Source organism: Rhinolophus hipposideros, assembly GCF_964194185.1.
Source record: "Rhinolophus hipposideros genome assembly, chromosome: 4".
Lineage (NCBI taxonomy): Eukaryota > Metazoa > Chordata > Mammalia > Chiroptera > Rhinolophidae > Rhinolophus > Rhinolophus hipposideros.
Window position 1 is genome coordinate 48,358,679 of NC_138050.1, and position 25,328 is coordinate 48,384,006.

Genomic DNA, 25,328 nt, shown 5'->3' on the forward strand with positions numbered 1-25,328 from the left:
CATGGGAAAATCTTTCCATACTGGAGCACAACTTTAATGGAATTTTTATAAGTCCTCATACCATGCCCGAAAAATGGTGTCTCTGTGCTTAGGTGTGGTTTTGTGTGACTTGGGAGTATTTGCTCACTTCTAGGTAAAATTGCCAGTTGTCTGAGGTTTAGAAGTGCCTTGTTAATCAGGGAATGACATCACTGAAGTTGTCATTGTAATTGCTTACAGAATTAGAAGTCACATTGAACAATTCCTTAGGCAAGACGCACATAAACTAATATGAAACAGCCTGGGCTTGGCAAGGGCCACACTCTAGTCCAAAGGGACATTCAGTGGTAAGTCACATGTTGTTCCCACATGACTGGGATTTAGGGGCCCTGGGTTCTAGTTCCAGAAATGCCATTGACCTGGGAGCTCCTAGGTCAAACTCTTTGGGAATGCCTAGCCATCTCACATCTTAATTTCTCCATCTGTAAATTAAAGGGGTGGGCCTGGTCTTCTCTAAGGTCTCTTGTGGGTCTAAGATTCCAGATACCAGAGAGTTTACAAATTTTAGTTGGTAATTTTAACATTGACTTGGCTGGAGGAGAAATAGCATCTGAAACCAGGAAAAGAAACTCAGGCAGGATTGAAAAATACATTCTTGTAGAGCAAGTATTTAACCTTCTCTCTGATCTGAAACACACACAGCCAGGAGAAACAGTGAGAGAAATTATTCATAGGAGCAGATGGGAAATGTGGGATGAGGGTGAGGGTCGCCTGGGGTCCCTCCAGGTGCTTCTCCAGCTCACCCATTCACAGTTACCCTCTGAAAGCTATTAAACAGAAATCAGAAAACATCACTGAAAAAAATCAAAAGGGGGGGGGTATGTGTGCAGTGGAACAAGGTGAGTGGTGTATCACTGGGGGGGAAAAAGTCACAACTCACATTATCATTGATTAATTGAGTGATTTTAGTCAAGTGAATATTGATACATGGCAGGAAAAGCATGAAAATAAAATGAACACATACGGGAATTACTATTAACATAAGTGATAACATCAAAACATCTGGTAAAATGCAGTTAAAAAAACACAAATGAAATGGAATGTAAAACATTTTCACAGTATTCAAAGCTTTTGTAAAAGATTTAAACTCTAAAAGGAGTGCTACGTGAAGGAACTAGAGGAAACAGGAATTTCGTCTGTGTCCTATGTATCTGCTGGTGACAGGTCAGAATGGCCAGTACATCATTCCATGGGAGCCACCTAAGGCGTGCTTCTAAAACAGACCTGAGCCCACTGCATCTATAGAGTTACAACAGAGCAACTAGTTTCCTGGAGTCTGGTGAGAAGTACAGATCTGAGGTTTGAGAAAAGGTGTTTCTATACTTTACAGATGAGTTGGAGCTCTCACTGGGTTCTGCGCTGGGGAGACCTTGGTGCTAGTTCAGTGGCATTAAAAGCCAAGTTTTATACAGGATATTCTTAAAGGAAAATGTTCTTGGAATCCTCACTTCGCTTGCTCTCTTCTAAGACAACTACTAATACTTTTCAAAGACTGAGCTGAGTTCTGCCAGTGACCTCAGATTCTACCCAGAATGTTTTTTTAAACCTTTACAAATATGACCTTTGCACTAGCAATAATTACCAAATCACATACAGACCTCCTCTTTTGGAAACCGATGACCATGCCAACGAGTCTGCACATTGGTTTGGTTATATCCTTTGTTGAGAAATACAAAGGTTTGTGATAAAAATGCAGCTTTGGGTCCATAGCCTCCCTGAAATTGCTGATGTGTTGCAGACAAAGTTGGTGGATCTCTCAAATCCACAGTAAAACTCAAAGTCTGTGGTTGGGGTGAAACATGCAGCTACAATTCACATTTCCAATTTGTTTTGAACTCTTTCTGAAAATGTCCCCTCTACCTGAGAATTCCCATTTACAGTTGCACAGCATGACACCTATTCTTCCATAATCTTTCTGCAGTAACTGCTAATACCCCACAGAAACCCCTCTCCCAAGGCTCCTGCCTTGGACAGAGGGCCCTGTTACATGATGTGCTCTGTCAAAATGAGGAGATACATCAGATACATACGATCACTGAACTTTTGAGTTAATCAACAAAAACTAAGACCCAGATCCATGCACTCATGAAATTGCTCTGAATTTTAGTTGATAATAGGAACGTAGAATATTTCTAATTAACTAATATATATACACATTAAAAAAAAAATCCAAAATTACAGGTAAATCACTTAAGGTCCCCAACGCTTTATGATTAAAGGTCAGAGAAAACAACAACAACAAAAAAGTTAAAATGATGGGATCACTAATTGTGAAAGGTTAATTACATCAGGATAACCCTCAGGTAGGTAACGAAGTTCTGGCAGGCTGATTTTCAGACTAGAGTCTTGAGAAGTTAATAGAATCTTCCACTGCTTCTGTGTCAGGCCAAAACCATGGGGATAACACTGCCCAGCCTCAATGCAGCAACCAGACTGGGTGTAACCATTCGCCCAGACGTACAATCACTAAAGTCCTAGAGGTGTTACCGAAAATTAAGAATCAGGCTGCGGGAAAGAAATTAACATTGATTGTTTAGAATTACTTCCTACACACTGAATAAGAGGAATAAAGTTGCTTAAGTGAACAGATTTATATACATCACTTATTAAACACAAGGGTTTTGAGAAATACCTTAGGGCACTCAGGAAAAACTGCAGAGATGTGTTGCCTTTGGAACTCTCTCCTTGAACGGGAATACCTGTGGCTTTTCCTCTGCAGAAATGTGTGTGTGTGTGTGTGTGTGTGTGTGTGTGTGTGTGTGTTTAATGCAGGAGAACAAGGGAGGCTGGCTGTTCTTAATTTCTTTGATCTATAGCCAATCAAGTTTAAAGGAATCAATTTCTTCACAGGAAAGAAAAGAATGGGAAGCACCGCGAGTTCTGGTTAGCACTGTTTTGGGCCCAAAGCATGGCTGTGCTACCAGGCCAATCCAGCTTCCACCCAAAATGCCTAGTAACAGCACTGCTCTGCTAGAAAGTAGCCTCCAATGCACCAAGAGACCCTGCTCTTAGGACGCCTTTCAAACGTTCATTGCAGACTTTTTTTTAAATAAACTTTGAAAAGTCAGTGGGTTTTTTATTGTTCTTTTAAAAAATGTGAAACAAACAAACCGATGAAATTAGAATACTAAGCTCTTCACTCAATTAGTTCACCCTGACTAGCAATATGCTGGACTGATCTAAATTTTGTTTTCTTTTTTCTTCTTTAACTACGTTTTTTGAAAACCACTAACCATTGCCTTCTAAGTCTGAAAATCATCGTCTCTCTTAGGCCATGGGTCTGGTACCATGGTGTTTCCTTTTCCTCACACAAAGGCGGGCACATGCCACCCTCCACATTGTCTGGAGGTTAGATCATGCACCGGGGCTGATGTCAACTGCCACTCACATGGCATCTGAGACTGGCTAATTCAGAGCAAAAGACAATCACATGGGAAGGCCGAGCAGGCATGACCTCCCTTTGTTTTCACTACTACATACTGTTCTTGTGCTTACCTCCCTGCACCTATTACTTTCTGGAACTGATCTTAAGTTTTAAGAATGGTGTGTGTCTGTTTCTGTCTAAAGCAGACAGAAAGAGAAATTACTCTGGAACTGAAAGCAATGTGTCTTACCAACAGTTACAATTTTCTAGTTCCAAAGGCACAGATAGAGCCACAAGCAATTTGTAATGACACAGAGAAAATTGCAGAACTTAGTTTCCGCTGCTGTCTCTTAGTTTTCGCCTAACCCCCTTTTATTACTAGCAAAATCGTCTTCTGTAGTGATTATGTCTCTGGGTGACTGTGTCACTGGTTGAAATGGTTTCTCACCTCCTTTTGTTTAGTGACATGCTATTCCACATTGCAGATCTTAGAAGGCTTCCTAATCTAAATGGTTTTCCTTACCTGGTGTGTGGCTTTAAATATTGGCTATACTGGGGTCTGGAGCGTGGCTAGGGAGGGGAAGAGTGGAGATGCTGCAAGAGGAAAGCCAACTGGGTTACAATGTCTTCTACCCACAAAAGGAGCAGTGAGTTCCAGGGTTGTCTGCTCAGCCCCCACCCCTCACCCCAACCCATGCTCCCTCCCCAACCCACCCGGTGAGATTCACTTAAAGACCGACTGGAAAGTGGGACATTCATGATTTTTCATTCTCTTCATGAAGTTTTTGAATTCCTTGTTTTTCTTGTCCCACTTGTGGATGGCCGTCAGCAAGTATTGGCTCTTCACTTTCCGGCCCATGATGAGAAAATGGTGGCTGAGGTTGTCCAGCTGGTGGCAGGGGCAGTCGGCCCCGTTTTTCAGGTACAGGACAAGCTTCTTCAGTTCCTTCTTCTTGATGGGCCCCAACTTCAGGGGCTTCTTCTTCTTGGGGACAATCTTTTTGTCACCATTTTCTTTTTTCACTTCTTTTATTTTCATCCTGAGTGCTAGAGATGGTGAGGGCAGGGAAGGGAAAAGGAAAGAAGGGGGGAGAGAAAGCATTTTAGAACACAGCTTTTCATCTAAAACAATAACCTACACTTAAGGTCGAGAGGTGGGTGAAATGAAAGGCAAATAGCAAGCAAAAGACAGCAGTTTTAGAAATAAGAACCAAGATCTCCATTACCTTTATGTACAGATGCTGCCCCCTAGTTTTGTGCCTAACTGTATTTCAATAGTTGCCACAGGGTGCCATAAGAGTCTCAAATACATTTGCAAAACCAAATCGTATCTTTCTTTTTTAACTCAGCAACTCAGAATATAATACAATGCATTAGAGCGGAAGGGATCACAAAGTCCAATATAAGCCATAAATCTAATGCTATCGAGCTCTGCATTCAAAGAAAAACTTAGCCTGTGTATTTTTTTTTAAAAGAGAAAGTTATTCGTTTAGTTTTTTAACATCCAGAGATCCTAAAATTCCTTGAAAGTTGTGTTCTGTAAACAAGACAGACAGAATTTATGTGTGTACATCCAGCAAGGGAAAGTTACTGGAGGCTTCAGATTGTCATGCTCAGGTGCATTAAACAGCAATGTGCAACTTCAGCATTTGAAGAAATCAGAGTCCCCACCAGCATGCCTCTCAGGAGTTTTCACAGCAGGTACTACTAATATTCTGTTAGCCCCTAATCAGCCTCTAGTGGGCGCCACTAATAGTCTATCCACTGAGTAGACCCCCACAGAACCAAACTCTACTTTGAATTCCTGGTAGATTAGAGCAAGTCCTGGTGATGTCCTAATAGATAAATCCAGGTGATGATCTCTCCTACAATCTAATATGGTGCATGGGCTTCTGTTCTCAGCACATTCCCAAGCCAGCATGTCTACCATCTCTGCCTTCTCTTTTCTATGTCTCTAGAGACCCTGAGTAAACACTGTTTTCATGTTACTGTGTGGACCAGATACTTTAGTGATGGCTATACGGGGACAGTGATGAAGGTAAATCAGTGTGGAGTAATTCTGTAAGTTGTAAATGCATTAACACATGGCATCGTTGTTACAAACAACCCCCTCTAAACCAGCCAGCCCTAGATATTTCCAAAGATGTTGGAAATAATTTTCTAGACGCTAGTCACCATATAATTTGTCCATCCTCTGAATTCTTCGGAATACTAAATAACTAAGCCTCCTCTTTTGAACAACTCAAAACTTCCACCCACACTCCATGAGGAAAGGCTTCAATCTGAACTCAATAACAATAGCTAACAATTATGAAAGCATATGGCCTGACAGGAAGTAAGTAGTTTCCATGCATTTCCTCAATTAAACCTAACAACTCCATGAGGATGGTACAATTATTTTCCCCATCTAACAGATAAGAAAACTGAGGCATAGAGGGTTTAATTTCCTTGCCCAAAGTCACTAATCCTAAACTGAAACCCACGTCTGAAATGTACACTTTTAATCACTGTGCTGTCCATGCTGATTCTATGGTTGCAAAATGCTTTATAATGAACCCCAAATTTAGAGTACTGATTAAATGGACCAAGATATAAATAAGGGGGAGGGGTTCAGACTCTTCCCAGTTTCACCCACATTTCAAAATGACTTTACTTATGAAATGGTAAAAGAGTTCCTCCTGGTTGAAAAAGACTATTCTGGCAAAGGAAAAACTGCATTTGTAAAGGCTTTATTATTTAATATTTACTTGATTAGAAAACACACCCTTGCTCAACCCAAGAATAGGGAAGAGGGGATAAAAATCCTAGGAACAAATCTTTAATGAATGAGTCAAAGTCAGTAAACTAAACATGCTCCCGCTGCTTTCTTTTTCTTACAAAAAGAGCTCCAGACCTTGCAGCCCATTTAACCCTATACAGTACTGTAGGCCCAGCACTCCCAAGGGTGGCAAAAGGTTCAGGGCCCTGAGTAGCACAATGTTCTTGCTGAGGATTAGTGTTGACCTCACAGGCTTGTCCAGCTTCCCAGCACACAAGGAGTGAACTGAGCACAGCTCCCTGAGTTCCTTTCTTTAACTCTCCCCCCAGTCAGAACCAGCCATTGCCCAGCACTCCTGATTATGCTCGACTCCCACCCCCACTGTGGACAGAGCAGAGTGGGACCAGCAGGGGGGAGTGCAGAATAGAAAGCAGCAGAAAGCACCCCTCCAGGACCTCACCCCAGACATGCCCAAACAGGCCCACACCTGGTTTAGCTTCCCTTATTGGTTTACAAACCTTGTACCTGGGGTTCACTCAAGAAAAGATTTCAACTGTTCCAGTCTGTGGCTTGCCCAATGAAAAAAGTTCTCAGTGGGGTTGAGTGAGGGACCAGCAGAGGAGACTCACTGGCCAGGCCCAGGCAAAGTCAAGTCTCCATCTCTGCCTCCCCTCTGCCAAAGAGAGCAAATGGGACTAGGAGAAACCACAAAGAAGGGCAGCAAAGAGTCCTGCAGGGAGGCAAAGCAGTCAGAACAATTCTACTCCTTTCACAGACCCTCTGAGAAGTGGCCCCACATGTTGGATGAGTCCCAAACTACTTCACAAAGTCTAAGTCTGGGAACCAAGTGTTGCCAGTGATTGATTATATCACCAGGTGAGGCGAATGAATGCCTGCCCCAGCTAACAATGTGGGCCCCATCTTTTCTGCAGAGATGTGAGCCATCATTTTTTGAGTACCCACCGCGTGTCAGGCTGTCTGTGAGCATAGGATTGGTGCTGTAGGTGTAGCTCCTGATTTCATGCTCAACAGCAACCATCTGAAGAATCACCATCATTTTTTATTACAACCAAGGAGAAGGACTCAGGTTAAGTAATGACAACATGTGGTCACCGTTATAAGAGATAGAATCATGACTAGAACACACATCTAACCCCAAAGACCACACTCTTTCCTACTATAACATGACGGGGTTTAAAATGATATTGCTTCAGTGGAAATTATTTCGCTTTTTTGATTGTGTTACTTTTAATCACAACTCAAATCAAAAGTTAATGGTCCTTTGCCATGACCGTGTAAAGGAACTTAGTTTACATAAGTGGGGGGACAGCAAGGAGAGAGAGGAAATCAAATGATGGAAATGTGTTCTGCATTAGACTCTTTATTTCTTGCCATTTGGCTCACTTTCTTTTCTGAGGTGGGGAAAGTAGGGAAGGAGGAGGCACATATGGCCAGAAATTACTAACATCTTTCCCTCTTTCAAGGGTTTATTTTAGGGATGCAGATTACCAACGTTTGGATAGGTGATTAGCCATCCAAGGTTGATTTCCCTGTGCCTGTAGATACGTGGGCAACCCCCCACCATGCTTCCTCCAGAGGCGGCTGGGGTGAGTGCTGGCCCCAGAGTCGCCTGGGACTAATCACCACTTGTTCCCACCCCCAGCCCCCACCATACTAACAGTGCCTGGACCCCAGGGATTTCTACCCTGGACTGTGTTCAGTCTGCAATGCACACAGTGGTTGTGGCAGGGAGGAGAAGCCCCAAACAGCAGCTAGGGCAGCCACTAGTGCTATGGATACAGTCCTGGGTCCTGGTTTCTAACTGTGTGACCACAAAATCTGGTTTTAAGCTGCCAGAGGGTCAGTGTTCCATCTAAAGTGCAAAGTGCAGTCTGCAGGCCTAAACCATGCTGGGCAGGGCTGGGGAGCCAGCAAAGCTCACCTCCAACAACCCCACCCTGTGCTCATTCTTCTCTTCCCTAATCACAAGTTACCAGGGGGCGCAGAATGCTATGGCTTCGGGCCCTTGGTCTCAACTACCGGAATAGCTAGACCCTAAACTAAAACAAAACAAAACAACAAACAAACAAACAAAATACTTCTTTGGGGTTTTTGTTGTTTGTTTTGCTTTGTGGGTTTGTTTTGTTTTGTTTTTAGCAACAACTTATCCTCCAAGAGTAGAACATTACTCTCTACTCTCACCTTACTGGTGAGAAACTTTGCAAACCCAAAACTTAAGATTGCCATTAGGAGCTGGGCCGTCTATGTCTCGCTGAGCGATCTTAAATAATCCTTTATATTCAGGTAGAAACTTAAAGTTTCATTCCACTTTCAGTCATCTAAGCCATATTTTTTGCTCACAAACTATACTTCTTGGTAGCCTCCCCATGAAGTTTGGCCATATTTCTAAGGCTAAAATGAGAACAGGTAATTCATTATACTTGTCCCAAACCAACACTCTCTTAAAAACCGTCTCTTCCTCCTGACCTGCTTATACTAATGGTGCCACCATTTTTCCAATGACCTAGACAGGGTGCTTAGATGTAGCTTGTATTAGATGTACTTTAGCCAAGGGCCAGTCATTTATACAACCAACAACGTGGAATTGCTAAAGGAATGCAAGAAGGATCTGGTGGGAAAGGCGGGAATGGGGCTAAGTTAGTAATCAGATTTGTGACGCATCTGATTACAGATAATGAGTGCAGTTAAGAGTAAAGTACAGAGGAGAGAAAAAATGAGAGACCCAAAAGAACACTGGGATAAGAGGAAGAAGAGTTATTACAAAAGTCATCAGAGTCACAGATGGAAAAGCCAAGCAGCCCTATAGATGTCTAGGAAGAGATATAATAAATCATGAATTGCCCTGAATAACCAGGGTAACAAGACAGCTCAGGAAGAAAGTGAAAAGTCTCCAGAAAAAGAACTTAAAGACATGGAAATACGTGACTTAAATGACAGAATTCAAGATTGCAGTTCTTCAAAAACTCAATGAAATGCAAGAAAACAGAAAGGCAGTTTAATGTACTCAGAAACACAATCAAGGAACAAAATTAACATTTTGCCAAAGAGATTGAAATTTTAAAAAAGAACCAAATAGAATTTCTCTGGAGATTAAGAACTCAATAAAAAAAAATGAAGAATGAAATGGCCAGCTTAGGTAATAGAGTTGACCAGATGGAGGAAAGAATCAGTGACATCGCAGATAGAAATCTGGAAATGACACGGATAAAAGAAGAAAGAGACTTGAGAAATAAAAGAAATGAAAGAACTCTACAAGAACTTTCTGACTCCATTGGTAAGAGCAATATAAGAATAATGGGCATACCAGAAGGAGAAGAAAGATAGAAGGGAACAGAGAGTATATTCAAACAAATAGTTGATGAGAACTTCCCAAACTTGTGGAAAAAAAACGGATCCTCAAATCCAAGAAGCAAATAGAACACCTAATTACCTCAACCCCAACAGGCCTTCTCCAAGGCACACTGTACTGAAGCTGTCAAAAATTAACGACAAAGAAAAAATCCTCAAGGCAGCCAGGGAAAAGAAGACGGTAACCTACAAAGGAAAGCCCATTAGATTATCATCAGATTTTTTAGCAGAAACTCTATAAGCCAGGAAGGAGTGGAATCAAATGTTCAAACTATTGAAAGAGATAAATTATGAGGCAAGAATAATATCCAGCAAAGATATCCATTAGATATGAAGGAGGAATAAAGACCTTTCCAAACATACAGAAGCTGTGGGAATTTTCTAACACACGACCTGCACTTCAAGAAATACTGAAGAAGGTGATTCGACCACCATCAACAGGGACAATTTGTGGTAACCACAACATAAAAAGGAAGTAAAGGCCTGAACCAGAATATGGGAATGGAGAAAGTAAGCGTGCTGAAGAAAATGGAATATTCTAAATATCAAACTTTCTTTCACATAAACTTAATGGTAACCACTCAAAAAAAATCCGGAACTAAAGTATATAACGTAATAAAAAAAGAAACAGCGAAAAATCATAGAATACCACCACACAGAAATAATAGACAACTACAAAAAGTCAAAGAAACAATGGAGACACAGCCTTACCAGAAAACTAAAGATAGAATGACAGGAAATCCTCACATATCAATAATCACCCTAAATGTAAATGGACTGAACTCACCAATAAAAAGGCACAGAGTAGCAGATTGGATAAAAAAACTAAACCCAACCATATGCTGTCTCCAAGAGTCAAATCTCAGCTACAAAGACAAGAATAGACTCAAAGTGAAAGGGTGGAAATTGACACTCCAAGCAAATGGTACCCAGAGGAAAGCAGGTGTAGCCATAATGATATCAGATGAAACAGACTACAGCATAAAACAGGTAACAAGGGACAAAGATGGACATTTCATAATGGTAAAGGGGCTATACAACAAGAAGACATAACAGTCATCAATATTTATGCCCCCAATCAGGGAGCACCAAAATATACCAAGCAACTACTAACAGAACTACAGGGAGAAATTGACTAAAACACAATCATAGTAGGAGACCTAAATACAGCTATGGATAGATCATCCAAACAGAAAATAAATAAATAAATAGCAGCCCTAAGAGACACATTAGGTGAAATGAACATAATTGACATTTAGAGAGCACTTCATCCTAGAACATCAGACTATACATTTTTTTCTAGTGTACATGGAGCATTCTCAAGGATAGACCATACATTGGGAGATAAAACTAGCCTCGGTAAATTTAGGAAGATTGAAATCATACGAAGTATATTCTCTAATCACAAGGGTTTGAAACTGGATATCATATCAACTGCAAAAAGAAAGCAGGAAAAACCACAAATATGTGGAGACTAAACAACATACTTTTAAAGAATGACCAGGTCAAAGAAGAAATAAGAGGAGAAATCAAAAAATACATAAAAACAAATGAGAATGAAAATACATCCAGCAACATTTTGGGGATGCAGCGAAAGCAGTTTTAAGAGGGAAATTTATATCATTACAGGCCTATCTCAAGAAACAAGAAAAATCCCAGATAAATAACCTTTCATTACACCTTAAAGAACTAGAAAAAGAAGAACAAATGAAACCCAAGGTCAGCAAAAGAAAGGAAATAATAAAAATCAGAGCAGAACTAAATGAAAAAGACAATAGAAAAACTCAACGTGATAAAGAGCTGGTTCTTTGAAAAGATTAATAAAATTGACAAACCCTTGGCTAGACTCACAAAGCTAAAAAGAGAAAAGACACTAATAAACAAAATCAGAAAAGAAAGAGGAACGTTACCATGGACACCACAGAAATACAAAGGATCATGCAAGAATACCATGAAGGACTATATGCCACCAAATTCAATAACCTAGAAGAAATGGACAAGTTCTTAGAAACATATAGCCTTCCTAGGCTGAATCACAAAGAATTGGAAAACCTAAATAGACCCATCACCAGTAAGGAAATTCAATCAGTCATCTGAAACCTTCCCCAAAGCAAAAGACCCGGACCAGATGGCTTCACTAGTGAATTCTACCAAACCCTCAAAGAGGATCTAATACCAATCCTACTCAAACTCTTCCAAAAAATTGAAGAAGAGACAATACTCCCTAACTCATTTTATGAAGCCAACATTACCCTGATACCAAAACCTGGTAAAGGTAACACAAGAAAAGAAAACTACAGACTGATATCTCTGATGAATACAGATGCAAAAATCCTAAACAAAAGTCTAGCAAATCGAATACATTAAAAAGATTATTCATCACAACCAAGTGGGGTTCATCCCAGAGGCACAACGATGGTTCAACATATGCAAATCCATCAATGTGATATATCACGTAAATAAACAAAGGACAAAAATCATATGATTGTATCAATTGATGCAGAAAAAGCGTTTGACAAGATACAACATCTATTTATAATTAATAAAATAGGTATAGAAGGAAAATACCTTATCATAGTAAAATACCTTATCAAACCTTCAGCTAATATCATAATTAACGGTGAAAAACTGAAGCCCTTTGCTCTGCTACGTTCAGGAACACGACAGGGCTGTCCCCCATCACCTCTGCTTTTCAACATAGTGTAGGAAGTCTTCGCCAGAGCAATCAGGCAAGAGAAAGAAATAAACGGCATCCAAATTGGGAATGAAGAAGTTAAATTGTCACTCTTTGCAGATGACATGATGCTATATATAGAAAATCCTAAAGATTCCACCAAAAATCTATTACAAACAGGAAACAAATACAGTAAAGTTGCCGGCTACAAAATGAACATACAAAAGTCCATTGCATTACTATATACTAACAATGAAATCTCAGAAAAAGAAAAAAATATTCCTTTTGCAATTGCAACAAAAAGAATAAAATACCTAGGAATAAACTTCACCAAGGATGTGAAAGATCTATCTGCTGAAAATTATTAGACATTTTTAAAAGAAATTGAAGAGGAAATGAAATGGAAAGACATTCTGTGCTCATGGATTGGAAGAATCGACATAGTTAAAATGGCCATATTACCCAAAGCAGTATACAGATTTAATGCAATCCCCAACAAAATTCCAATGGCATTTTTTTAAAAAAATAGAACAAAAAATCTTCAGATTTGTTATGGAACCACAAACACCCCGAATAGCCAAAGCAATCTTAAGAAAAAAGAACAATACTGGAGGTATCGCACTCCCTGACTTTAGCTTGTACTACAGGGCTACAATAATCAAAACAGCATGGTATTAGCAGAAAAACAGACACACAGACCAATGGAATAGAACTGAGAACCCAGAAATAAAGCCACATAAATATGGAAAAACAATTTTTGACAAAGAAGCAAAAAACATACAATGGAGAAAAGACAGCCTCTTCAATAAATGGTGCTAGGAGAATTGGAAAGCCATGTGCAAAAGAATGAAACTAGACTCCTAGACTAGACTCTGTCACCATGTACCAAAATTAATTCAAAAACCTAAGCATAAGACCTGAAACAATAAACTGCAAAGAAGAAAACATAGCTACTAAGCTTATGGACCTTGGGTTCAAAGAGCATTTTATGAATTTGACTCCAAGGGCAAGGGAAGTAAAAGCTGAAATAAATGAATGGGACTATATGAAACTTAAATGCTTCTGCACAGCAAAAGAAACCATTGACAAAATAAAGAGGCAACCAACTGAATGGGAGAAGATTTTTACAAATAGTGTCTCTGATAAGGGGCTAATATCCAAAATATACAAGGAACACATACAACTCAACAACAACAAAAAAAACAACCCAATTGAAAAATGGGCAGAGGACCTGAAGAGACATTTCTCCAATAAGGACATACAAATGGCAAATAGACATACGAAAAAATGATCAACATCACTAATCATCAGACAAATGCAAATGAAAAATACAATGAGATGTCACTTCACCCCGGTTAGAATGGCTATCATCAACAAGACAAATAGTAACAAGTGTTGGAGAGGCTGTGGAGAAAAAGGAACCCTCATACACTGTTCGTGGGAATGCAGACTGGTGCAGCCGCTATGGAAGGCAGTGTGGAGGTTCCTCAAGAAATCACGAATAGAATTACCATATGACCCAGCAATCCCTCTCCTGGGTATCTACCAAAAAAAATCTGACAACATTTATCCATAAAGACACGTGTGCTCCACTGTTCATTGCAGCTTTATTTACAGTGGCCAAGACATTGGAAACAGCCAAAATGTCCTTAGATAAATGAATGGATAAAGAAATTGTGGTACATATACACAATGGAATACTATTAGGCAGTAAGAGAAGATGAAATAGTACCATTTGTGACAACATGGATGGATCTAGAGATTATAATGCTAAGCGAAATAAGTCAGACAGAAAAAGTAGAGAACCATATGATTTCACTGATCCGTGGTATATGAAATTGAAAACAACAAAAGAACAAGACAAACAAATGAAGGAACAAAAACTCATAGACATAAACAATAGTTTAGGGATTATCAGAAGATAAAGGGAAAGGGGGGCTGTAGAAGAGGGTAAACGGGGTCTAATATATGGTAATGGAAAGAGAACTGAGTCTGGGTAGTGAACACACAATGTGAAATATAGATAATGTATTACAGAATTGTACACCTGAAATCTTTGTAATTTCACTAACAATTGTCACCCCAATAAACTTTAATTTAAAAAAAATTAAAAATAGAATTACCATAGGAGCCAGCAATCCCTCTCCTGGGTATATACCCCCAAAAATCTGAAAACATTTATCCGTAAAGATATATGTGCTCTGATGTTCTTGGCAGCTTTATTTACAGTGGCCAAGACATGGAAACAACCAAAGTATTCTTCAGTTGATGATTGGATAAAGAAGATGTGGTATATATACACAGTGGAATACTACTCTGCCATAAGAAAAGATGAAATAGTGCCATTTTCAACAACATGGATGGATCTTGAGATTATTATGCTAAGCAAACTAAGTCAGACAGAAAAAGTTGAGAACATATGACCTCACTCATATGTGGGATATAAAACTGAAAGCAACAAAGGAACAAGACAAACAAAGAAACAAAAACTCATAGACACAGACAACAGTTTAGTGGTTACCAGAGGGGAAGGGGGGAAGGGAGGATGGTAGAAGAGGGTAAAGGGGATCAAATATATGGTGATGGAAGGAGGACTGCCTCTGGTAAGCACACATGTGATGTATAGATGATGTAATACAGAATTGTACACTTGAAACTTATGTAATTTTACTAATCATTGTCACCCCAATAAATATAATTTTAAAAAAAGTTTTTAAAGAAAGCTATGCCATACTGATAACCACAAAGCTCATGGAATGTTTGTGAAGAATTACCACTGACCACTTCTAGCCAAACATAATAGATTGAACACACAAAATCATTTCCACTCCTTTCTAAAGTCAGTTTAAAATTATAGTTAAAAAAAGTTATAAACACATGCAGGAAAATGGTAAAGGAAACAAAAATATATCAACATTCGGTATAATAGAAAGCAAATGAATGGTGGAACCTGGCTTGACAGCGAGAAGAAAAGCTGAAACCCAGCTGCCAGGAAGAAACAAGTCAATCCATATGGCAGAACCCAGAAATGCTCATGGATTGGGGCCACTGGGTGCTTCCACATTCCATTACAGAGGTTGTGTTAAATACAGAAATTGGTAAAAAAAAAAAAAAAAAAAAAGTCTGTACAAGGACATTGTTATCCACTTCTCTGTGCCATAAATCTAGGTGACTGCCCCTCACCGATTCCAGTAGCAGCCAAGAGCTTTATTTTCTACAGAAGGTTTGACCCAGACTGTGGGCTTGGGTACACCAGACACATAGGAGGACAGGGTGGTAAGGCACTGCACACCAAATGATTAAGTGAAAGTCTGCAGAGGAAACAGTGAGACCCTCAGGTCTTAGAGCACTACATTTATGTCCCCCAGTCAGGAGGCTGAAAGGTTTCTATGCAAAGAAACTAGTAGTACAACAAAAGACCTATAGTTCCCCACAACAAAACTCTAAAGTGAGACCCAACAAACCACAGGCCATGCATACACACAGAGCTTCCAATGTAGTGCTTCACTCTTAAATTCAAATGGCCAGCCAAGGATCAGCAGGCATTTAAGAAAAGATTCTAAATGTGAACAGCAGAGACAAAAACATACAAAACAAACAGAAAAAAAATAATTTGGAGATAACAAAGACAATGTAGGGAACATAAAAATAAAAACACTTTTAAAAATATTATATTAGATAAGATAATTGTATTCATTGAAAGCTATTGAAAGGAATGTTTAGAGCACAGAAAGAGTATTTGGAAATTTAAAATATAAGAGCAGAAGGTAAGGAATGCAATACAAGTGCTTTAAGACAAGGCTGAAAAAATTTCCTGGAAAGCTGAACAAAATGACACAGAGATGGGAAATAGAAGACAAAACAGGGGATCAACCCAGGAGTTTCAAGATATGAATAAAAGGGATTATAGAAAGAGAGAATCCAGAAAACGAATAGGAGAAAATACCAGAAAAATAACACAAGAAAATTTTTCCAGAAATGAAGAACATGAGTTCTCAGATTAAACAGTACCCATCTCAATAAATCATGACATTTAGAAATACCAGGGACAAAAAGGACTTTTAAAGTCCTCTAGAGAAAAAAAAGAGTGTACACCTAATACAAAGGCTCAAGCACCAGAATGGCAGTGGACGGATCAATAGCAACAAGAGAAGCTGGAAGATGATGGAACAACGCCTTTAAACTCCCACATTAGATACTGAGCCTGACTATCAATCAGTGTGTGAAAGTGGAATAAAACATTTCCAGACATTCAATGGTTACAGAAAAATAATCTCCCACATAGCTTTTCTTAAGAAACTACTCCATGAAGTACTCTACAAAAAATGCAGAAGAAGAAGACACAGGATTCAGAAAACCCAAGATCTAGTTGAAACTAAAAGCAAGGAAGTCTTACAATGGTTTTTCCAGAACAATTGTGTGACAGGCCTAAAGCTCAACCAGTCCAGATCAAAACAGGAGGAGAGAGGGCTCAGACAGATTACCTGCAGGGAAGTTTGGGGATGAATTTATAACACAAACATAGGAACTGAGAAAATAAAATGAGGCAATTACCAACTCAAGGAAAGACAAAATGTTGTACAAGAAAGAAAATATAAATGCAGTATACTACATGGCTCAGCTGCAAATAGTATTTACGTAATTAGAATAAATTAAACATTGAATATTAATTCATCCAAAAGTGTGATACAACTATACTGGAAAAAGTGGTGAGAAGTGGGGAGATGGTACAAAACAGATATATCCTGATCTTCAATAACAGCAAATAAATAATGTCTAAAAATTAAAATTAAGAAATCAAATTAAAACTGTATTATTTATTTACTCCATTTTGCTAAATATCACAAGAAATATCTAAAATTATTACTTCTGGGTTGTGGGAATTAGTAGTGGAAAAGCATGGGGAAGGAGAGGGCAGTTTTTTGTTAAAAGCCGTCTGACTTCTTAAACTGCACTTATTTTGAAGCAAAAAATTAAATTTTAAAAAACTTTTAGTCTAGTAAAGAACTTAAATGTATATAAAATATACATGAATCACAAAGTGTGAGATCATAAAAGAAATACAAATATTACATTTCCAGGGCCTCCACTGTCCCTTCAACTAGAGCAGCTTGGCATTAGTGAAGGCTTTTTTTAATGGTTATATTTGAGTATTGCTTTTTCAATTGCTTCTGGGGGGAAGGGGGTGGCCTACAGATCTAATCAATCCCCACCATTTTTGAGATTAAAAAATCAATTAGGTTAGAATTTGGGTTATTTCCTTTGAACCGGAGGGGATGTTAAACCAAATTCAACTGATGCTCAGAAGTAACTTGCCCAACGTCATATAGCTGGAGGTTCCCAACCCTCTGCTGAGAACCTGTTCCCCTGCCTCTCCACCAGAGCTCACTGCTTTATTCCACAGTTTTTTCAAGCAGGAAAGCAAGAGGGGATGAATGGGGTCCTGGCAGATTCTGGGGACAACTGGACAAGTAGGGGGATATGTTTTCTCTAACGAAAATGCATCCCGCAGCAGATAAGAACACCCACCCAGATTCCCAGCGGCTTGCTTTTTTTCTAAATTAACCTTCTCTTGCAAAACGGGCTGAAGTTCCCAAATAGGGGGATAACACTGGCAAACTCTTTACAAAATGTCTTGTCACTGGCCTCCTGGATCAGGAGAGGCCCATGAATGGGCGCCCAGGCATCAGCCCTGTGGCTTCGGCTCATGCTACTCATCCCACCGCGCCTCCCAATGAAAAAGACCTCGCTAAGCAATAAAGACAGACAGGACCTGATTTTCTGCTTCCCACTCTATTTGCACAGATCTCTTGGGTGGGCTTCCCTGAGGCAGAAAGTACCATCCCCAAATCCAACTGTGCAAATGAGATTTGGTAACAGCGCTGGGTAAGGGCTGATCTGTGAGAAACTTGCAGCCTCCTTCCAACACTCAGCAGAGGGTCTGGGCACCATGGCGAGCTGGCTTTGAGACATTATGGCCAAATGAGTCCTACTGACAAAGGCCCTGCAATGGCAGCTTAACAGACCTCTCTGTTCCCAGCAGGAGCCAGTGTTTGGCATCATTAATTCATTTAGCAGAGAAAGGAGCTCAGCACTTGGTCATAAAAACTCATATTCTCTCCCCTGACCACAAACCACACGCTGCATACTTACATGAATTTACTGACTACAGGACATACGGTAATATGTTACAAAAAAAAAAAAAAGGAAAGGGCGGGGGAGGGACCTCACTTACACTGACCACGCCTAGAGTGAGCACAATGGACAAGTGTGGAAAGGAAGGAAGGACAGACGGAATGGAGGGAGGCAGGGGAGGGGAGGGAAAGAGGGAAGAAGGAAGGAAAGGAGGGACAAATCCACCCCCAACCAAAAAAAAAAAATGTTTGAAAGCGGCTTTCCTTTTCTCTTAATTAAAAAAAAACAGCAGAGGTAGAAAATGCTCCCGAGTGACTTATTTGTGGCAAATTATTTATTTATTGTTCTGTTTTCTGGATCCCAGACATCTTGGGGGGGGGGGGCTGCCCCGCAGGAGAGTGGAGTTTGCAGTTTGCAACTTTACAGGCCCCTCTCCGAGACACTCACACACAGCACAGCGCGCTGATGTCAGCCCGCCAGATCCCGCTGCCTAACTGCTTGATTTCATGGATGGTGTTAAGTCCCCACTGGCTTCAACTAATGGTGCAAAATGAAAACCCCACTTTGACAGCAAAGAGCTGCCTGGTGTGGTTTTCTTTGGGAAGACGTGTGTGCATTGGCAGCCCCAAAGGCCGGGGCGCGGGCCTCCGAGTGAGACAAAGAAGAGCTTTGGCCCCTTCCTTCCCAGTAAGCACGATATCCCTCCTCCCCACCTCTCCAAGCAGGAGGCAGAGGAGAATAGTCAATCATTAGGATGGATTGAATCTTGGCTCCAAGTCCAGGCGAACGTGCCAAGGCAAACAGCTTTTCCTGCCATGGGGTCACTGGTTTTCCATTCCTCTCCATTCCACCCCTCAGTGTTCACCCAAATGGCAAGTTGAACAGTGGAATGGTCTCTTGGAAGGAAAAAGGTGGGGAGCAGGTTTCACAACCAGTGAATCGGAAAAACCACGAGCTATCCCTGGCTCTAAGAGGTGCTTAAGAGAGGGGTCCTCAAACTTTCGTGTCATCAGAATCACCTGGAGGACTTGTTAACAATTCAGTTGCTGAGCCACCCCCAGAGTTTCTGATTCGGTGGCAATGGCCTGGGGCCCACGACCTTGCAGTTCTAACATGTTCCCAGGTGAGACTGATGCTGCTGGCTTGGGGACCACACTTGAGAACCACTGTTTCAAAGAGTCTGAGGGTGGGATAGGATGGGCTTTTCCGTGTTTCTCATTGATCCGTGGTGTAGTCTAAGGACTCTTTCTGGGATGGTGTTTAAACATCCTGGAGGCCCAGGATAGCCCTCCAAACTCACTGACGCTCAGGCTGAGGTCAGCAAGGTCAACATAGGCATGTCCAAGACTTGGGGGAGCTGGTCTAGCACTGTTCGCAGAATCACTGAGGTCTATGGGCCCCTATCCGTCAGCGGTGGATTCTCGTAAAGTCAGGAAAACAGAGGCTTTGATAGCAAGAGGCACACATTTCAGAAGGAAGGGCTCCTAAGCCCAGAGGCACCAGACTCCAGCATCTGTTTCAGTAGCCATCACTAACTTTTTGTGCAAACTTGGGCAAATTACTTTACTTCCCTGAGTCTCTGTATAGCCATTTGGACCAATCAATCTCAATGTCGATTCCAGTGCTGGCAGGCTTTCTAAATCTTCGTATTTCCTTTCTATGTCTTGAAATCCAATATAGAAACCCTAAGTATACCAGGGAAAGTATCCCCCATCTCAGGTGGAAACGGCTGTCCTAGGCTGCTCACCCCGCCTGGGGACCACGCCTAGAGTGAACACAATGCGCAAGAGTCTGGTTCTGGCCATGAAGCTGTCTAAACTCAAAGACAGCCCCAAACAAGGGTCCGGCACACGTCAAGCACGGTGGAGTGTATCAGATGCTGTCCCATGTGACAGACGGGGGAAGAGGCCCAGGGTGTGTCCTGACCCCTTGGCTGGGCCTGGGCCCTTGGCTGGGATGTCCCTGAAGAACGAGGAGTCCAGCACCTCTGAGAACTGGCACAGGCACATCTCCACTCTTACCCTTTATTGTACCCTTAGTTAATCTGGCCAACCTACAGACGATCTTCTTCCAGGGGCCTCCCCAGCCTGGTCCAGCCATACCCAAGGAAAAGGGCATTCTAGGTATAAAAGGATTCGGAGAGGGACGCACCTCTCCGTGTTATCATGAACATCTTCGCTAAAGTACTGAGCTAACAAAGTGCAAAGAAGTAGCCTATGTCCCAAATCCTTCATTCTAACCATCACAGGATTCCCTCTGAAGCAGAAACAGAAGTCTCATCTCTAAACCTGAGCCCACGCCCCCGCTGACATGAAGGTTCTTAGTGATTCACGTTTGTTCATCCACCAGACTTGATGTGGATCTCCTCTGGGCCTGGGGCTGTTCACATTTCTGACCCTACATACCTGTCCAAGTTTCTGTTTCTTGTTTCCCCCAGTCTTTCTAGGCTTTGTGTTAACAGCAGGGAGGCTCAGAAGACCCAGTCATCCTGACAGCCTGCCTTACTCTGTTCCTTGGCAGGCACCGGGGGCCACATTGTACACCTTCCCTCTCCAGGAGATGAGGCAGTGTCCCGGCTTCACTACAAAGTCCTAGGAAGGGGCGACAGAGCATGTATGGTGTTCCTCTCCTACCTGGCCAACCCCCACTGGAAACAGACATATATATCTGGTTGGATTACAATGTACACCAAACACGATGGAGATGAATGCTGGTCTCCTGAAGGTGACATTTGTCTTGGCCTGAGGTAGGTTTGGTGGAAGCCAAAAACCTAAAACGTGAATGCGAGTCAGCACCCAGTGCTAGCTCAAAGCTGGCCTCCCCTCGACTTCCTACGGTTTACCCTCTCTGCCGAGCTCAGGGGGCACACACTCAGGGTGGCCAGCTAGTATCGACATCGAGCTGGATGTCCTGACTCCTACTTCTAGGTTCTCTGACTTCCACTGCCTTTTCTTTCTCTCCGCCCATTTGGAGCCTCACACACAAGAAAAGGGGCAGAGGTTCTGAGGACAGATGTGATGCAAGGGAGATAAAGGCTATGGGAATGCATACACACGCTCCTGCTCTGGTCCTCCTGCATTTGCAGGAAAGGCACTTATTAAAAAGAGACAGAAAGAAAAATAAATGAACAAACTTATCTATGGCTATGGAGGCCGAGTTGGTCCAGAGGAGGGACAAACATCCCAAGCCCAGAGGAGAGCCACATCAAGTCTGGTGGATGAACAAAGACTGGGGATACCGCAGAGACAGAACTCAGCAGGAAACAAGTGTCCAGACCACGTTCTGGGCAGCTGCCACCATTCAGGTGGCAAATACTTTCTGGGCATTTACCAAATTCGTGACTCCAGAACCAGCAGGTTTTCTTTGAATGTGCCCTGGTATTCTCTCCACGTACATTGCATCTCTTCTTACTGAAGACAGTCACAAGCACAGGGTTAGGGGTACCAGCTCTGGCTTGGAGCCCCGTGGGACAGCCCTGTAAGTGCCCAGCTCCCCCAGCAGGTGTCCCATTTACTGACAAAGCATCCGTGGAGCTGAGCTCAACATGTACACACTCATGTTCCCCCAGTTCTTTTCCCGTTTTCATGCCACCCGCCAAGTGCTCCTACATGGGCTTCTGTCCTCCTCAGGGAGCGAGGGGGGGGGGTCCTTTCTCCTGCAACAACTCTCCAAGGCCTCCGGTATCATGTCAGAGGGCCCTCATCACCCCCCCACCACACAGGCTCACCAGCAAGCTTTGCCCAGGTACAAAACTGACAAAGTCCAGCAGACTGGGCAGGCCCTTCCTGGATTTGCTAACGAAATAGAGTCACAGCATCCTTCACTGTCTCAGCACAGGAAGACTGATGTGACAGCCACAGACAGGGATAGAAGGATAGAAGGATAGAAGGCAGATGTCACCTTACATGAGACCATAGCTAGAGAAGCAGCACAGTCACTTCAGAACACAAAATACCTATTTGAGTTCATGGCTACCATTCAAAGATTTCAGAAAAGCTGGTCAGCAGAAAGGCATCTTGTCAACTGTCAGGGGCTGTACAAACACCACACCCAGTTTAGATCTCTCGTGGACAGATGTGTATAGAGAGGCACCACATAAATAATAGCCACAGTGCCAATTTGTCATAAATTGAGGGTTTGCTGTGAAACCACCCCTAATACAGCATGCACACCACGGCTAATTGTGATCAGCAGCCTGAGGGGCTGTGTGCAGTGTTCAGAGGAAACTGACACACCCTCTGGTATAAAGAATTTCACGTACGTGTCCAATCAGGAAAGATGCAGTCTCAAGATCTAGGACCGCTGTGCAATGCTGCTGACTCTGTTCTGGAGAGAGGCATGGCAAAGACTCCCCCTCAGAGCCTCCAGAGGAACCAAGATTTTGCACCTCCGGCCTTCCTGAACTGTGAGAGAATAATTTGCTATTGTTTAAGCACCCAGTTTGTGGTCATTTGTTATGGCAGCCCTAGGAAAACAATACAAGCCAAACTCAACCCCACTGCATTACCAATCAGCCAATCAGCTATGAGGAACATGAAGGGTTTGCTGGGATGTCTGATTCCTAAAGCCTGCCCCATTTGAGTCTCAGCTCTGCTGTGTGACCTTGGGCAAGTCACTTAATCTCTCTGAGCTTCATTTTCCTCATCCTAAAAGGCGGGATAATAACACTTTACACACCTCACAGGGCCTTTGGTAGGCTCAATGCAAAAATAAGCTCAGATATGGGAAAGCCTTTCGAAAATGGCAAACTTCCCCTTATTTTTAAATCTACTGTCTCATATATTATTTTTGTTTTATACCATGTGAATATATTGCCTTTTCGAAACTGAATGATATAGTCAAAAATAAATTATATATAAGTATATGTGTATAGATTTATGTTTTTATTTACCCTTTACTCATTCATTCATTTATTGTATTCACCTAAACTTCTGCTCAATTTTTAAGTACCCCTCTGCCTTCAGGGGAAGTAGAAAAGTGCACATAAAATTTTCTATTTCATTTAAGCCAAAATAACTCTCACTTTAGAATGTTGGTTCATTTCCCTGTGGTCTTTCCAGAAGCTCTCTGTGACTACCTACGATCTCATTCTTCATCCTGCTCCCAGAAGAGGGAAGATTCTAGCTATTTCACAGATAAGAACACTGCTGAATTTCAATCCTTGATTTTTATCACTTGACCTTGGACAACATGTATCCCCTGCCCTGTTTCTCCCTCTCTTTCTGTCATTTAGATTTCAATGTCTTAATGTCTTGAGCTCCAGGACACAGCCACATCTTAGTTTCTTCTTCCCTTTATTATAACAAAAAGTACATTTCCCTGACATGTGTTAGAGAGACTACTGGATGACGGTCACGTGTATCTCCTCCTCATGTCCCTCTTCAAAGTTTGTGGATTCTCCCTTTGAAATGGGAATGGAACAATTTTTAGGCCTTTTCCTGGGACTATGACAAGTCCGCCACATCAGACAGACCTGGTGCTGAACAGGAAATCTAGTGAAACCATCCTTGGAAAGATAGCACACAGGCACCAGGTGGCTCTTTCAGCTATTCTCAAGAGTTACTTAAAGACAATCCAAAAGAGGGATCAGAAGATCAGACTAAAATCAGCAGCTACGCTTATAAAAACCTCCCAGATCAACAGTATTTTTCTAGACAGGAAAAAAAAAAATCATTCCTCCTTCAATCGCCTTATATGTATTGATTAGTTCAAATACACACAGTTGATTAGTTCTTGTTCCTTAGACACAGGTGTCCTAGTGGGGTCACAGCACAACTGGTGGTGGCACCCACCCTGCCTCCGATCACACCTTTATAATCTATATGCAGGAGCACAGAGGAACGTTCTGGACAAAATAGAATCTTAAGATTCTCAGTGAGTAAGATCCATACATATGTAGGACATCTAGAGGAACTGCTAAGAGCCACATCACTGACAGGATGGGAAGCCACTAGAGACACCCAGGAGGAATAAGAGTCTGGCTCATTAGCCCATGACCTGTGGGAAAGAGGAAGCGTAGCTCCGGGTAGAACACAGTGGCTGTGGTGAACCAGCCACACTGTGGGGAGAATGTGTGCTGTGAAAAGACATTAAAGAGCGATTTCACTTGAGGCCGTAACATATCTGCACCCAGGTAGCCTTGTGTAGGGTCCTTTCCCCAGAGAACCCCTTCAGGGCCAGGCAGAGCACTCCTGTGGCTCTCTGAATACTGGAAGCTCCAGCTCAAGCACAGTCTTTTGCAGAAACTGCCACCAAGCCTTGGGTGGCAGGTAAAGAACTCCAGCAAGAGCTGGCTAGCACAGTTTGGACAGAAATCGTTTATACCCACAGACAGTCAGGCTAGGGACCATTTGGTGAAGGCCCGTGTGTTCCAGGAAGAAAGTACAGGGAGAATGTCTCATTGGATAATCCAGCCCTTCTTCCTTGACGTCACACACCCTTACACATGCCCAGGTTACTTAAAAGAGTGTCACATGTGCCCTCAGAGTAAGAAATAGCCAGGCCAACCCAGCCCCAGGTCCCCTCCTCTTCCAACCCAGTGGCCTATGTTGACCGGTTTTCTATAATGGAGTTCAGGGTAAGATTTCCTTTGAAGAAAGGTTCTGCTTCATGGCGTGTGTATGTTTAAAGAACAATACGTTAGCATACAGAAGCACAGATTCTTACAATGTTATGGGATTTAAAAGGCCATCTAGTCAAAGTCTCATTTCAGAGATCAGAAAACAAAGGCTGGGAGGAAATGAGGCTAGTCTCAGCTGTCAGCAGCTAACCAGGAGCTGGAGCCAGGGCCCTGACTCCCCAGGACCGTCATGTTCCCCCTCATTCCCCAACCACTGTTCCTCTCACTTTTTGTCCTGCACACACACTCTATCTCAGAAAAATAATCTTCCCAGACCCCCAGGCTCCAGCCCCATGTGATCACATAGCCTCCTTTCCTCCTTTTCCAAATGCAAGCAACCCTCTCCCTATTTCAACGCCAGGGGAAAAAA

General features: G+C 42.0%; 1 protein-coding gene across 1 annotated transcript in view; it reads right to left on the bottom strand.

Annotated features, from left to right (window-relative positions):
- Positions 1-926: 926 nt before the first annotated feature.
- Positions 927-25,328, bottom strand: part of SFRP1 (secreted frizzled related protein 1) — a 46,540-nt gene continuing 22,138 nt past the window's right edge. Inside the window, exon 3 of the mRNA XM_081045550.1 lies at positions 927-4,450. Coding sequence (XP_080901676.1) covers positions 4,128-4,450 — 323 coding nt within the window. The 3' untranslated portion in view covers positions 927-4,127. The remainder of the gene's footprint in view (positions 4,451-25,328) is intronic.